The 13,552-nt window shown below is 33.1% G+C and overlaps 1 protein-coding gene across 1 annotated transcript; it reads left to right on the top strand.

The window, feature by feature from the left end:
• The first annotated feature begins 1,178 nt into the window (after positions 1 to 1,178).
• LOC18037137 lies at positions 1,179 to 2,603 on the top strand. Its single transcript, XM_024181274.1, has one exon. The coding sequence runs from the start codon at positions 1,179 to 1,181 to the stop codon at positions 2,601 to 2,603; it is 1,425 nt and encodes a 474-aa protein (XP_024037042.1).
• The last annotated feature ends 10,949 nt before the right edge of the window (positions 2,604 to 13,552 follow it).

Raw genomic sequence — 13,552 nt, 5'->3', positions numbered from 1 at the left:
TTTTACTCACACTATTATTCCCTGTTTTGCACCGCAAAATTCTTAGATCGCTCCCACCGTTTCACATGAACAGTACCGTATACGTGAACAGTACCGTATATGTGAATAGTACCATATACGTGAACAGTGCCCGACTCCAAAAAATACAACCAATAGCTCTGATACCACTGTTAGGAATTTGGTGGGTGAAGTAGGACCGCAACTAAAATGAAATTGGAAGAAAAATAAAGAACAAGCACAAAGAGGGCACCAGAAAATTACGTGGTTCGACTTTTAACCTACATCCACGGGCGAAAGCAGAAGGAAATATTTTACTAGTAAAAAAGGAGTTACAAGTATTGTAGTATTTTAGTTCACTTCTCAAAACCTCAATACACCCAAACTCTCAAATCACTAATTACACAAGAGTATTAAATATTGAAAACAAAAGCTTATAAAGATAAACTTATTTTTCTCTCTTTTATAAGCTCTCGGATGCACTCAAAATGGGATACAAAACTCATTTGCATGGCTCCCTTTATATAGCCAATTGTTGGCTAACAAATTCCACAAGTTAGGTTTGACAGCCACCTAACTCAACCACCTCCATTTCATTTTGTCCACGGTCGGCAATCACCAAATCAAAATGTCAATGTCGGCACCCATTTTTCTTCATTTTCTTTCCTTTTTTCTTCTTTCTCTATATTTTTATCATTGTGGACCAATCTGATTCATTTAATGTTTCAGATTTAAATAACAAGGAAGTTCAATCACCGTAATTAAAAAAGACGTTTATGATCGTTGACGAATTATACAGTGATAGGCACTGTTTTTTTTCTTTTTTAAAAAATTTGGAACCTATCATTTGTTCACAAGGTGATCTTATCCTTTCGAGAGATTCATAGTTTTCATTTTTCTTTATATTATGTACAGCCATCTCTCAATATATTTATTAAAAGTTTCTTTCTCTCTTTATCTCCATGTATACCTAAGACGATATTAGGTAATGGACTTACATAATTAGTCCATTTTTTAAATCATGGGACCGACCAACAGTTATAATTAATTATAATATACTTGTCACAATGTCGAGCAGAAAAAATAAAGCTTTGCTTTGCTTGATTTGTTTGTAAAACAAAGATCAGTGAACTGGGAAATATTAGCTATGGAAACAGAGTGGGATAGTTGTAAAAGAAAACATGATCAGAGATATTGTCCACGAACATCCTTTATCACATAGTGAGAATAATGGCCAACTTCGTTGCCGTGGCTGCGGTTTATCTTTGTTTGGTAACTATTGCTGCTGCTTCAGCTGTGGACTTTATCAAAACGTTTGCTCTGCTTGCGACAAAATAATTTCAGCCGAGGATAGTTTCTACATTTATGAGCTGTGCCGGCCCCAGTCTCATATCTTCCATCAATCATGTGTTGATCTACCAGCAGAGATTCAAATCATCACCTATCGTCCACATTGCTTACTCCACTTTGAAAAAGAATCTAGTGGTCCTGGTTCAGATACACTAGATTGTGATTTTTGTAAGCAAACACACAGGGGTTTCAAGTTCTACTGTGAATATTGTGATTTCCAGATTGGTGTTGGATGCGCTTCAAAGCTCATCAAGTACCACCAAGGTCATGGGCACGTGGAACATTTCAGACATCACCATCCCTTGACCTTGTTGAAGCCGGGTGACTTCATCAAGTGTAATATGTGCTTTAAAAGTATTAATGATGATCCAAGCTATGGCTGTGCTCCATGTGAATTTTACATCCACAACTCATGTCGTGAACTGAAGCAAGAAATCCGACATCCCTTTCACCCGCGCCATTCTGTAAAACTCGAGGTCGAAAAGACCTTTCCATGTTGGTGTGCTGCATGTGGCTTCGAAATTCAAAGTTTGAGGTACCAATGTGGAACTCGCCGGTGTACATTTGGCTTGCATTTAGAATGTACATCTCTGAAGCCAAACATTAAATACAAAGGCCATCCACTTCCTCTTATTCTTGTAGAGAACTTGTCCTACAAGAGCAACTGTGAATCATGCGGTTCTGATATTCAAGGTGCTCCCTTTATGCGTTGCGTGGAGTGTGACTTCGATTTTCATGTACATTGTGACCCTAAGCCACTACCACCGACTGTAGTGGAATCTAATGACTATAGCAAATCCCGTGAAGGCCAACAAAGGATCGAACACTTTAGTCATGGGCATACTTTGATTATCTCGGAGGTAGCAGATTTGAATTGCGAGATTTGCTACAAAGACATCAACGGTCGATGTTATGGTTGTGCAGCTGGATGTGAGTTTTTCATTCATAATTCATGTGGTACGTTGCCACAAGAAATTCGGCATTCGTTTCATCCACGGCATTCTTTGAAACTCGTGCTACCTGAAGAGCCTGGATATTCGTGTATAGCGTGTTGCTTAAGTGTTCATGGTTTCAGATACAGATGTGATAAGCGTGCCGTTAACTTACATCCAGGATGCATAAGTATGAAGGCAAACATAGCGTACGAAGGTCATGATGAGCATCTTCTTTTTCTTGTTGAGAATATGTCCTACCATGAAGAATGTGAAGCATGCGGTCTTACAACCGAGGGGGCATTCTTAATGTGTTGTGCGTAGTGTTACCTCGATTTTCACGTACAATGTGGTCCTCACCCACTACCACCAACTGTTATGGTCAAGCAACACGGCCATCGTCTCACTCTAAGGACTGAAACACCTGCCGAAGATAATTTTGATCAACCTCCTTGTACGGTCTGCAAGGGAGAAAGAAACCAGGCGCATCCCAGTTATTGTTGTACTGATTGTGATTACTACGCACATGTACGTTGCGTAATCACTGGGCTCCAACTAGATGAAACAGTGAAGATGAAACATTTCGGCCATGAACATTTATTGTTTCTCGTCGAAAATGAGAGGAATACTGATGATGTTTTTTGTTCTGCATGCGAGGAAAATATCAAGGCCGGCCCAACCTTTTAGTGTCATCAGTGCAAATATTATCTTCACAAATCATGTGCAGAGCTACCAAGAGGAAACCAACATCCCTTCCACCGACATCTTCTCTTCCTTCTAGACAATTTTTCCGGGGAACATCATGAATGCAATGCTTGTGGTAAGCATTTCAAGGGCTTCCGTTATTCCTGCGAAGACTGCGAATTCAATCTAGATTTGGATTGCTCTCTACTCATTCCTTCAATAAAACCTGAATCATTGTTGCTGCACAAACACACTCTTACTTTGTTCAAGCGGTTATATGGCTCTCTAGATCACTGTCATGGCTGTAAGCTTATCCCTCCCAATAGGGATACCTCTCTAAAGCAAGGTGCCTTGTATGTACGTTGTGTGAAATGCAATCTCAATTGCCATCTTTTGTGTTGTCCACTACCAAAATCCATTCAACGTGATGATATTCACCATCATCGTGTCACCCTCAAGGACAACTTTGATGACATTTTTGATGATATTGAGGATGATGAGTATTGTTGTGATGTTTGCGAAACCAGAAGACAAGCTGGAGAATGTGTTTATTATTGCGAAGAATGTAACTTTGTAGTTGATCTAGACTGCGTTTCCTGGGAGGTATATATGTGCCTCTATCATATTTTGGAAATCTCATGTTAATTTATTCATATTGCTTAACCGTAAGGCGTACATGTTGATGCCATTAACATTCAGATTAATTTCTTCCTTTTGGTTGATAGGTAATGCAATATCTTGAAGGAAAGCACAAAGATGTCGATACGAGAGTTATTAGTAGAGCGATTCCTAGAAAGAGAAAAGGCTTAAGTCTCAAAGATACGTTGGAATCATTAACTGAAGAGGATAAGAAATGCTTAACTATATTGAAACAGAAGCTGATGGAGGGCAGTCCAAGGGATATGTTTGATGAATTAATAGCAACTGATCAGCTGGTTCGTGAAACAATTACAAGAAGGCTTCAAGAAATGGACGACGAGTGGTTGAACGGAAGGATAACAAAAATGGCGGAAGTGATAATGGAAGTTCATCATTTTGAGGATGATGATGAGCTTGTCAAAGTGGGAGCTTATATAATTAGTCGGACTCATGCCCAAGTTCTCAGCAACTTGCTTAACAAATACGGAGATTTCGCCGTCAGTTGCCCCTTGACTCAAAACCTAAAGACAATGTTCCTTCGCTCTTTCTGTTCTGCTTTGCAGGAAATGAGCAACACTTCACTGATGGACATCGGAAATAACACCATTTTTTGGTGGTGGTTTGAGTTGAAAGTTGTCGAGAGAGCAGGGTTTAGAGTTGATTTCTCCTTGGATCATCTCAAGAGCACTGCGGCCGTTGCTTTGTTTTCGCTATATAAAAAAAGTGTGATCCAAAGCAGCCCCTTTTACTCGCGTCAAAAGGAGATGAGAAAATATTCGGAAGAGATGGATGAACTAAAGGCAAAAACTGATAAACTGAACCAAGGAAATGCAGGACATCTTATCTACCTACGCTTCTGAAGAATCGAAATCCGAAGCAAAGCGCATTAATCAAGCCCTGGAATTTCAGTGGAAGAAGGCGGCAATCGGATTGTTTGAGGGTCACCAAATCCTATTTTTTGTAACCCTTCAGTTACCCATCATTTGTTTAGTAATACTAATTCCTTCTTAATTTTAAAACTCGGTTGAAAAACTTGACCGCATTTCAACATACCATAGTTAACTAATTTGATTATAATGCATGTGATGCTCCTCTTATACAAATTTGCAGTAATAGAGTGTTTGCATTTACTTTATATTCAAAAAAAAAATTAAATTTATTTATATAGTTTAATAGAGTATTTGCATTGCCTAATAATGAATCTAAAGTAATCCAATCAATTCAAGGACATCGGATTGAAGAAAAGAGAGGAAAGGAGAGGAGCGCAAAGAAAATGAAGGAGTATAATATTCAATTTTATTTGATTACTTACTTTTTATTTGGACAAAATTTACCCTTGGGCATTAAAATTTCAATACTTGATGTTAAATATTCAAAAAAAATAAATTATTTACTTATTCAAAGGCTCATTATCCTTTTACTATTTAAGTTATTGGAAAATATCATTTAGGTTTAACAAATATTGTACCTCAATATTTTATTACAAAAAAATTATAAAATCTTTTTTTTACTACTTTTCTGTTAAAATTATTAGTTGACCGTTAGTTTACCTTTAAAATACATATTTTGCTGTTACTTTGAAGAAAAAAAAGTATATTAATAAATTTAAAAAACATTAATACAAAGTATAGTAACTTTTTTTTCCATCAATACTAATTGTATTTTGTTTCTAATGATAATTTTGCACTTTATATTTAATGAAATTACAATTTTAGAATTCTTTTATGTGTGACGATATTTATACTCTTATTACATCGGCATGATGTCAGCAGTCAACTAACAGTCAACTAAAAATTATGATAGAAAAATGGTAAATTGTAAGGTTTATAATTTTTTAATAGTAAAATGTTAGAGTACAATACTTGTTGCACGTAAAAGTTATTTCCCAATAACTTTAGTAAAAGGATAATAACAAATGATTTGATATATTAAATAAATAACTAATAAACGAAGTCTCGTTTAAATTATATTCATATTTATATTTGATTTTGCTTTATTTTGCTGTTATTAATATTATTTTATTTTGTCCATTAATTTAACTAATGATAGTTTATTTTAATAAACTCAGAGAGTGGAATGAATGTACCAATGCTAACCCAATAAATGTGACTGCGAGGAGTCCAATTCCAGCTATGATGTCCAATTCTTAATCACCATGATCGTGCTTACTCGTTGGTCATCAATATCATGAATTTTGGGTTATCCACCAAGAATTGTCTCTGAGGATTTCATCGAACACTTCTGCATTTCATGTTTTCTTCACGTTTTCACCGTAATTAATTCTCTAAGATCTTTCTTCTCTTTTCTTCGAATGATTTGAAATAATTCATCATCTATTGCAACCATGGATATGAGTAAGCGTCAAAAATCCCATCACTGGCAAAGTAAAAATTTGCTTGAATTTGTCCCCTTGGGAAAGTTTCAGACTTGTTTGAATTTTTGAATTATATCAAAAAAATATTATTTTATCTTGGAAAGTTAAATCCAACATCTGTAGAAGTAATAACAGCGACGTTTTCCAGTACAATCTATAGATGTAACCAATACCAGTCAATAGTTAAGAATGTATCTAGAGTAATCCAATAAATTGAAGGGCCAAACGGCCTTGCAAGGACAGCGCCTCTTCCTACTCTAACAGTGACTCGTCATTCTATCTTCTTATGCTGCCATTACTTTTTTGATTGGAGTGAAAATTTTGAGAAGTGAGAATCTTTGGATTAGGAGTGTGGAGTAGGAGTGGGAGTAGGGTGTTTATTTAGACTAAATGAAAGTATGGATTGTCAATCAGAATCCTAATTATTTGTTTACTTTGTCTTGGATTGGGAGTAAATTGTTTTAAATTATAATTTTATCCTTATGTACAGAATTATAATTTGTAATTAAAAAATTAATAAAAAATATTTGGAAAATAAAATAAATATTTTATTATATTTCTAAATTAATAATAATTACTAATATTCTTAATTATGTAAATCATAATTTTTATTAATTTTAATTTAAATTATGTGAATAAAAATTATTAATAATAGCAACACAAATGAAATATTATTATTGATAATATAGTACAAAATTAATATTTTTTTAGAATAAAATATTTATTATTATTAATTAAATAATTAATTAATATTTATTAAAATTAATGTTTAATATTATTAATTTAAATATAATATTTATTTATTTTTATTTTATTAAATTTAATAAAATAAATATGATATAATTATTATTTTTAATAAATATGATATTATTTATTTTATTAAATATTATTTATTTATTTAATTATAGGGATAAAATAGGAAGAGGGGGTAGTGAATTCTCACTCCCACCTCCCCCCATGGGAGTGGGAATCTCACTCCCCACTCCAAAATTGGGTGGGACCCACGGATTTCCATTCCCACTCCCCCCCTTTTTTAAGGTAAGTAAATATTGGAGTGGGAGGAATACACACTCCACACTCCCACTCCAGAAAGTAAACACTACCTTAAATGCTTGATTCTTCCTCACCTTAAATCTATAATCTTCAGTACCGAATCTCCATGATCATGCTCAGCCATTGCTCCGTCATTAATATTAGGGTCTTGCAAAGGGATCAGGATCCTCTCCTGAACTGATCTTAATCTAAGTAAATTTTATTAATGTGATTGGTGTTTAATAAATTCAAAATAAAAAATAGTTAAATCATAATTATTCACTAACACTAAAAGATAGATATCATAAAATCTATAAAAGATCAAGAGTGTTCAGATTAGGAGAGAATCTTGATCCTTTGCAAAGTTACAGTTGCTGTAACTTACACTCCATACAAAAATCATGCAGACCCCATGCATGTTACTACTTTTTGCATGTTTTTGAATGGGGTGTGAGTTACAACGGCTGTAACTTAACAATTGCCTTAATATTATGAATTCTGAATTACCCGTCAGAGATTTCTTTTCCATTTCAGGAAACTCCCTTTTTGTCTTTTAACTTTTTGCCCCAATTATATTGGATGAAAAACTTAAACATATATCAACATAATTAATTTGATTGCAATGTGACGCTTCCTTTTATACAAGTTTCTAGTGCAACCTGCAGCTTTAACAAATTAATACTAATCATTGGTTAAAAATGTATCTAGATGAATCCAGTGAACTCAAGGACCAGGCCCTTGCAAGTAGGGATGGCAATGGGGAGGGGAGGGGACCAATCTCCCTGTACCCATCCCCGATATTTTGCGTATGTCATCGTCCCCTCCCCGTCCCCGTCAGAATTACTTGAGAGAATCTTCATCCCCTCCCCGAATAATAACAGGAGATCCCCGAAGGTCCCCGATTAGGGATGGCAAATTAACCCGGACCCGGATAAACCCGGATAATCCGGTCCGGGTTTAACCCGCACCGGAAGGTAATACAATGCGGATCCGGAAAGGATATTTTGAACCTGGATACATTCCGGTCCGGATCCGGTTTTATCTTAACCCGGATGTCCGAAACCCGGACCCGGATAATTTAAATATAAAAGAAAAAAAAACCCTAATGCCTTAAGCCTTAACCTAGCAGCCGCTTCTTTTTTCTCCAATTTCTCTTTCTTTCTTCTCCATCTTCTCTTTTCATTAAAACAAACCCACTGCAGCTGCTTTCTTTCTTCTCCAATTTCTCTTTCATTCACTCAAATGACTTGGAAAAATCTTTGTATTGAAAGGAAGACAAAGAGTAATGCACCCATTAAGGCTGATCCTCATTTTTTGTCACTCTTGCTGGTTTTTGACAGCTGCTTTCCGCCACTCTTGCTGGTTTTTTGTCACCAGAAACTACTGAATCTCCACAGCAACTTTCTGACGATGCTCTCCTCGACACCGACGACAACACCAATGCCACCAAAAATCTGAAAACTCAGCAATCCTCCCTCAACATTCATTTAGCTATGATTTCGGGATTTTGGTGATTTGAGATTTGGAGATTTGAGGAAGTAACATCGAGAGAAAAAAAAAATTGTAATAGATATGCGGGTTTGGAACCCGCAATCCGAAAACACGGCTTTTTCCGGGTTCAACCCGGTCCGGACCCGGAATTAAAATATCCGGGTTATATCCGGGTCCGGTATAACAAAATTGTCATCCGGGTCCGGAACCGGAAAGACTGAACCCGGACCCGGATTTTGCCATCCCTATCCCCGATCCCCGAATAACTAATACATTTTTTTTGTTTTCGATTTTGAGTTAATCATATTAAAATAAAAAATTCAAATAAAAGTAAAGTTCGAAATATATCTTACATTAATATCCATTACAAAAATCACATACATTAAATTAGTAAGTAACGCAACATGTAAGGGATACAAACTTCTTTTACAAACTATCATGAACACATTAATAGTCTAATACAAAATTATTACAAATAAAATCGAATTTAGATTCAAAATATTAGTAAGTAACGCAACATGCAAGGGATACAAACTTCTTTTACAAACTATCATAAACACATTAATAGTCTAATACAAAATTGTTACAAATAAAATCGAATTTAGATTCAAAATTAACTTTTTCAATGGTGGCGTGGACACTTTATAAATGTGGACTATTCCCTTTACAACACAATAGTTAAATCGGAGCAAATCAAGAGCAAATATTAGATTAGATATTAAAATTGTGATTTGTTGTGGGCAATTATAACATCTAAAAATAAATAAAAAATAGATTTAAGTTTAAAATATTTAAAGAATATTAAAATAAAATAAAATAAAATAATTGGGCTAATAGAATCTACTCGGTCTTTTTAATGTCCTAAATAAAAATTTAGGACTTTAATTAGTTAATTAGGCCTAAAAGTTTAATAATATAAATATTTTGATATTTTTTATTTTTACCAATATTTATAATTTTATAATTTATTTACTAGTAATTTTAAAAAATTAAAATAAAATTAAAAATTAAAATGGGGAAATGAGTAGGGGATGGGGATTCCACCTCATCTACAAATAGAGCCAAGTTGATCTTATACTTTTGAGAAATTCATTGTATTCCTTCATCTACAAATAGAGCCACCTGTCAATATACGCTTGCCTACTACATACGTATACTCTTATCGGGATATATCAGCTCAAAGTCTTTGAGAATTATTACATCAATAATATAGTTGATCCCATTTGCCATTGACGTTTGGAATGTAATTAATAACTAATAAACCAAGAGCAAAAGATTTCTAAATTTATAAAATAATAATAATAACAGAATGGTGGCAGAAAGATGGTAAAATCGCAGTCAGTTTAATTACTCGCTTAATTAGAAAATAAGATAAACCAACATTGATAAATTATTAAAACGTTATTAGGTAATGGTTTTGTATCTATATAGTTGTCAAACGAAAGTTTTTACAGAGTAAATAGTCCATGCTTCTTAATTTGTTTGTAAAACATGAGAAATTCTAGAGTATAAAAAATGTACTACATCCAATGAATGCATGTATGTTGTGTGTGTATTTATTTTAAAAAATCACCATGTAATTAGTAATTATATTTATAAAAATACACTAGGTATATATGCATTAAATAGGTGTACTATCTCTAACGTACTCTAGAATCTCTCGTAAAATAAAGAGGTAAAGAGGAAGCCGGGAATTATTAGGAGGGAGTGAGACTGTGAGATATATATTTGTAAAAGAAAGACTTGAGCTTGTAGGGAAACACAAACAAAGAGGGAAATTAAGAGAGATGGAGATGATTCCAAGCAAACACAACCTTAGTCCTTTTTCTTAATCCTGGATACAAACTAGCAGGCACCAAAACGTTAACAGAAAAAAAAAAAAAAACACAGATTTTCTTTGCTTAATTTGTTTGTAAAACAGAGAGGGAACTCAGAATTATTAAGGAAACTGAGACTTAGATGCTTGTAAAAGAAAGAGCAATCGACTACGGAGTAAGGAAACAAAAACAAAGAGAATAATTAAGAGAGATGGAGATGATTCCAAAATATAGCCCACAAGAATCCATTAACACTTTGTGAGAATATAATGGCCAACTTCTTTGACATGACTGCGGTGAATCTTTGTTTGTTGACACTGTTGCTACTTCGACTGTGGATTTTTTCAAACATATGATCTGTTTGCAACAAAACAATTACAGCCGAAGATAGTTTCCACATCTGTGAGTTGTGGTGGCTCCAATCTGCTATCTTCCACGACTCGTGTTGGTTTACAAAAGAGTTTGAAATCACCTACTACCTCCCAGGTTGATTTGTCAAGTTTATAATCAAATTGTAATTTAATAAGTGCGATATGCATTATCTAATAGTCATAAATAGTTATTTAATTCTATAAGTTCTTATTAAAATTTTTTTTTTTGAATTTTTTTTTTTAATAGAACTTTTGAAGGTTAAATAAATTATTTTGTCTCTACTAGTAAAAATTCAAAATTTAGGCTTTTAAAAATAGAGGTTGAAATTTTTTTTGAATATTAAAATATCTAAAATATCATCTATTTATTTGACAATTTTATTTTATTAAACTTACCTATGAAACTAATTTTATAATTTTTAATAAAAATTCTTATTGACAACTAAACAATTAAATTTTTTTGAGTAAAAACTCTATTTATAATAGATCTGTTAACAATAGAGCTGGCAAAATTTGACACGACCCGATTACCCGACACGAACACGACACCAATAAATGAGTATGAGTCATCGAATTTAACACGATTATTAAATGGGTCAGGTCCGGGTCAACACGATTTTTTTCCGTGTCGGGTTAGGGTTAAAATTCTTGACCCATTTACCCGATCAATGACCCGATTATATTTTTTATTTTAAAATAATTTATAGATTCTTGTCATCAAAACTCAAATATTAGAGATGATTTTTTTAATTTTTTAAAAGGATGAATATAGACACAATATTTTATTTATAAAATTTTAAATACATTTAGAGCTTTAATAGTGTAAATATATAAAATATTGGTAGACATGCATATTTTATAATATTGATATATAATATTATTTACATATATATAATTAAAACCTCAATAGTGTGTGTAATATTTTAGTAGATATGTATATTTTATAATATTGATAAATTATGTATGTATGTATGGATGTATGTATGTATGTGCATACATATGTATGACAAAGTGTAAATATTTGATGTAACTTTTGTTTAATATATAGATATTAAGCGGGTTATTAGGTAACCCGATTATTTTTCCGTGTCGGGTTTGGGTCTCAATATTTTGACACGATTATTAAATAGGTCGGGTTTGGATCGACCTAAATTTGACACGACACGAAGCTGACACAATACGAACACGATCCGATGACCCGTTTTGCCAGCTCTAGTTAACAAAAGTTAAAATTAAATAAGTTCTATTTGAAACGTCGTTCCAAACAGAGCTTAAGAATAAGAAAAGACTAGTTCTGTAAATTGTAACAACAACAATGTCATGTTGTTTCGATGGAAAATTAAAAACCAACAAAACTTACAAAGGGAAAAAGACAAACCACATGTCATCTAGAGGAAAACGGTGGACAATCAAGAAGTCAACAAGTGCTACATAGGATGCGCCAGCGTATACTATTTAGGACATGTCGTTTACTAGCAAATAAAAACATGACATGCCGCACATAGTAGATAATCAGACGACATATTACTCAAACACCCAACTTTATCAAAATTTCGCGATTTAAAATGCTATTGTATAAAGTAAAAAGGAAAGTCCAAGCTACAATCTTTTTGCGACTCTTATGTCTATGCTCTCTATTACGAACGCAAAAGAGAATGAGGATTGAAAAGTGAAAACAAATTCGTCCGGATCCACCGTTCTTTTAATTTTTTTTCACAAAGCATCTTGAATGGATCATAAGAACTCATTATATACAAGTTATGTCTTTTCTCGACACCATCTACTACAAGAAGTCGCTTCCTTAAATATCTATGAATTATTTTCCTCCACATATTTTATCATTTAGTTTCATAATTTCATAAGTAAAGCATTACTTAAACAATGAAATTCGATAACTTATCCCTTAAGAGTTTTCTTTTGGACTATTAAATCCTTAAATAGATGTTTGTCTGAATTTTTGACAACACGAAAATAAATAATTTCGTATAAAAATAACAAGATGATTTTTACTGAAAATTAAATATCAAAATACTAAGAAGAAAATAAATCTACTAGTCTTACTCCGATTCAGATCCGAATTCAAACCCAACAAGTAAATAAGTTCAAATTTTAATAAAATTTAAATAACTAATTAATTCAAAGTCAATTTTACTTGTTGAAGAAGAGTAAAGTTTATTTTCGTAAACTGTAGCAAAAAATGACATGTTGTCGTAGAAGAAAATAAGAAGCTGACGAGACGTACATCTAGCGAAACAATAGACGACAATCCATCTTGATGAAAGTAGTGAACGACAAGTGCACTAGTGCATATATTAGGACATGTTTTCTAGAGAATGCTCATATTTCATCCACATCCAATGACATGTCACTCAAATACCCTACTTCATCAAAATTTCATGCATTAAAATACAATTGTATAAGATAGAAGAAAACTCCAAGCTATAACCTTGTTGGGGCTTTCATGTTCCGGTTACATTACAAACACAAAAGAAAAAGGGAGATTGAAAAGTAAATATTAATTCATTGTGGACCCACCATTCCTTTAATCTTTTTTTCACTAAGCATCTCAAATGGATCATAGTAACCCATTATTGAAGGCACAATTCAAAATAGTGGTATATTTTCTCGACATCATCTATGACAAGAAGGCCCTTAAATACATATCAACTATTTTCCTCAACATATTTCATCATTTAATTTCATAATTTCATGAATATAGCATTACTCAAACAACAAAATTCGATAGCTTGTTCCTTATAGTTTTCTTTTGGACTGTAAAATCCTTAAATAGATATTTATTCGAATTCTTGATCACATGAAGATAAACAATTTGGTAGGAAAATAAAAAGAGGATTTTATTGAAAA

Source organism: Citrus clementina, unplaced genomic scaffold (genome assembly GCF_000493195.1).
Source record: "Citrus clementina cultivar Clemenules unplaced genomic scaffold, Citrus_clementina_v1.0 scaffold_7, whole genome shotgun sequence".
In the NCBI taxonomy this organism is placed as follows: Eukaryota; Viridiplantae; Streptophyta; class Magnoliopsida; order Sapindales; family Rutaceae; genus Citrus; species Citrus x clementina.
This window is presented reverse-complemented; position numbering and strand designations above follow the sequence as displayed.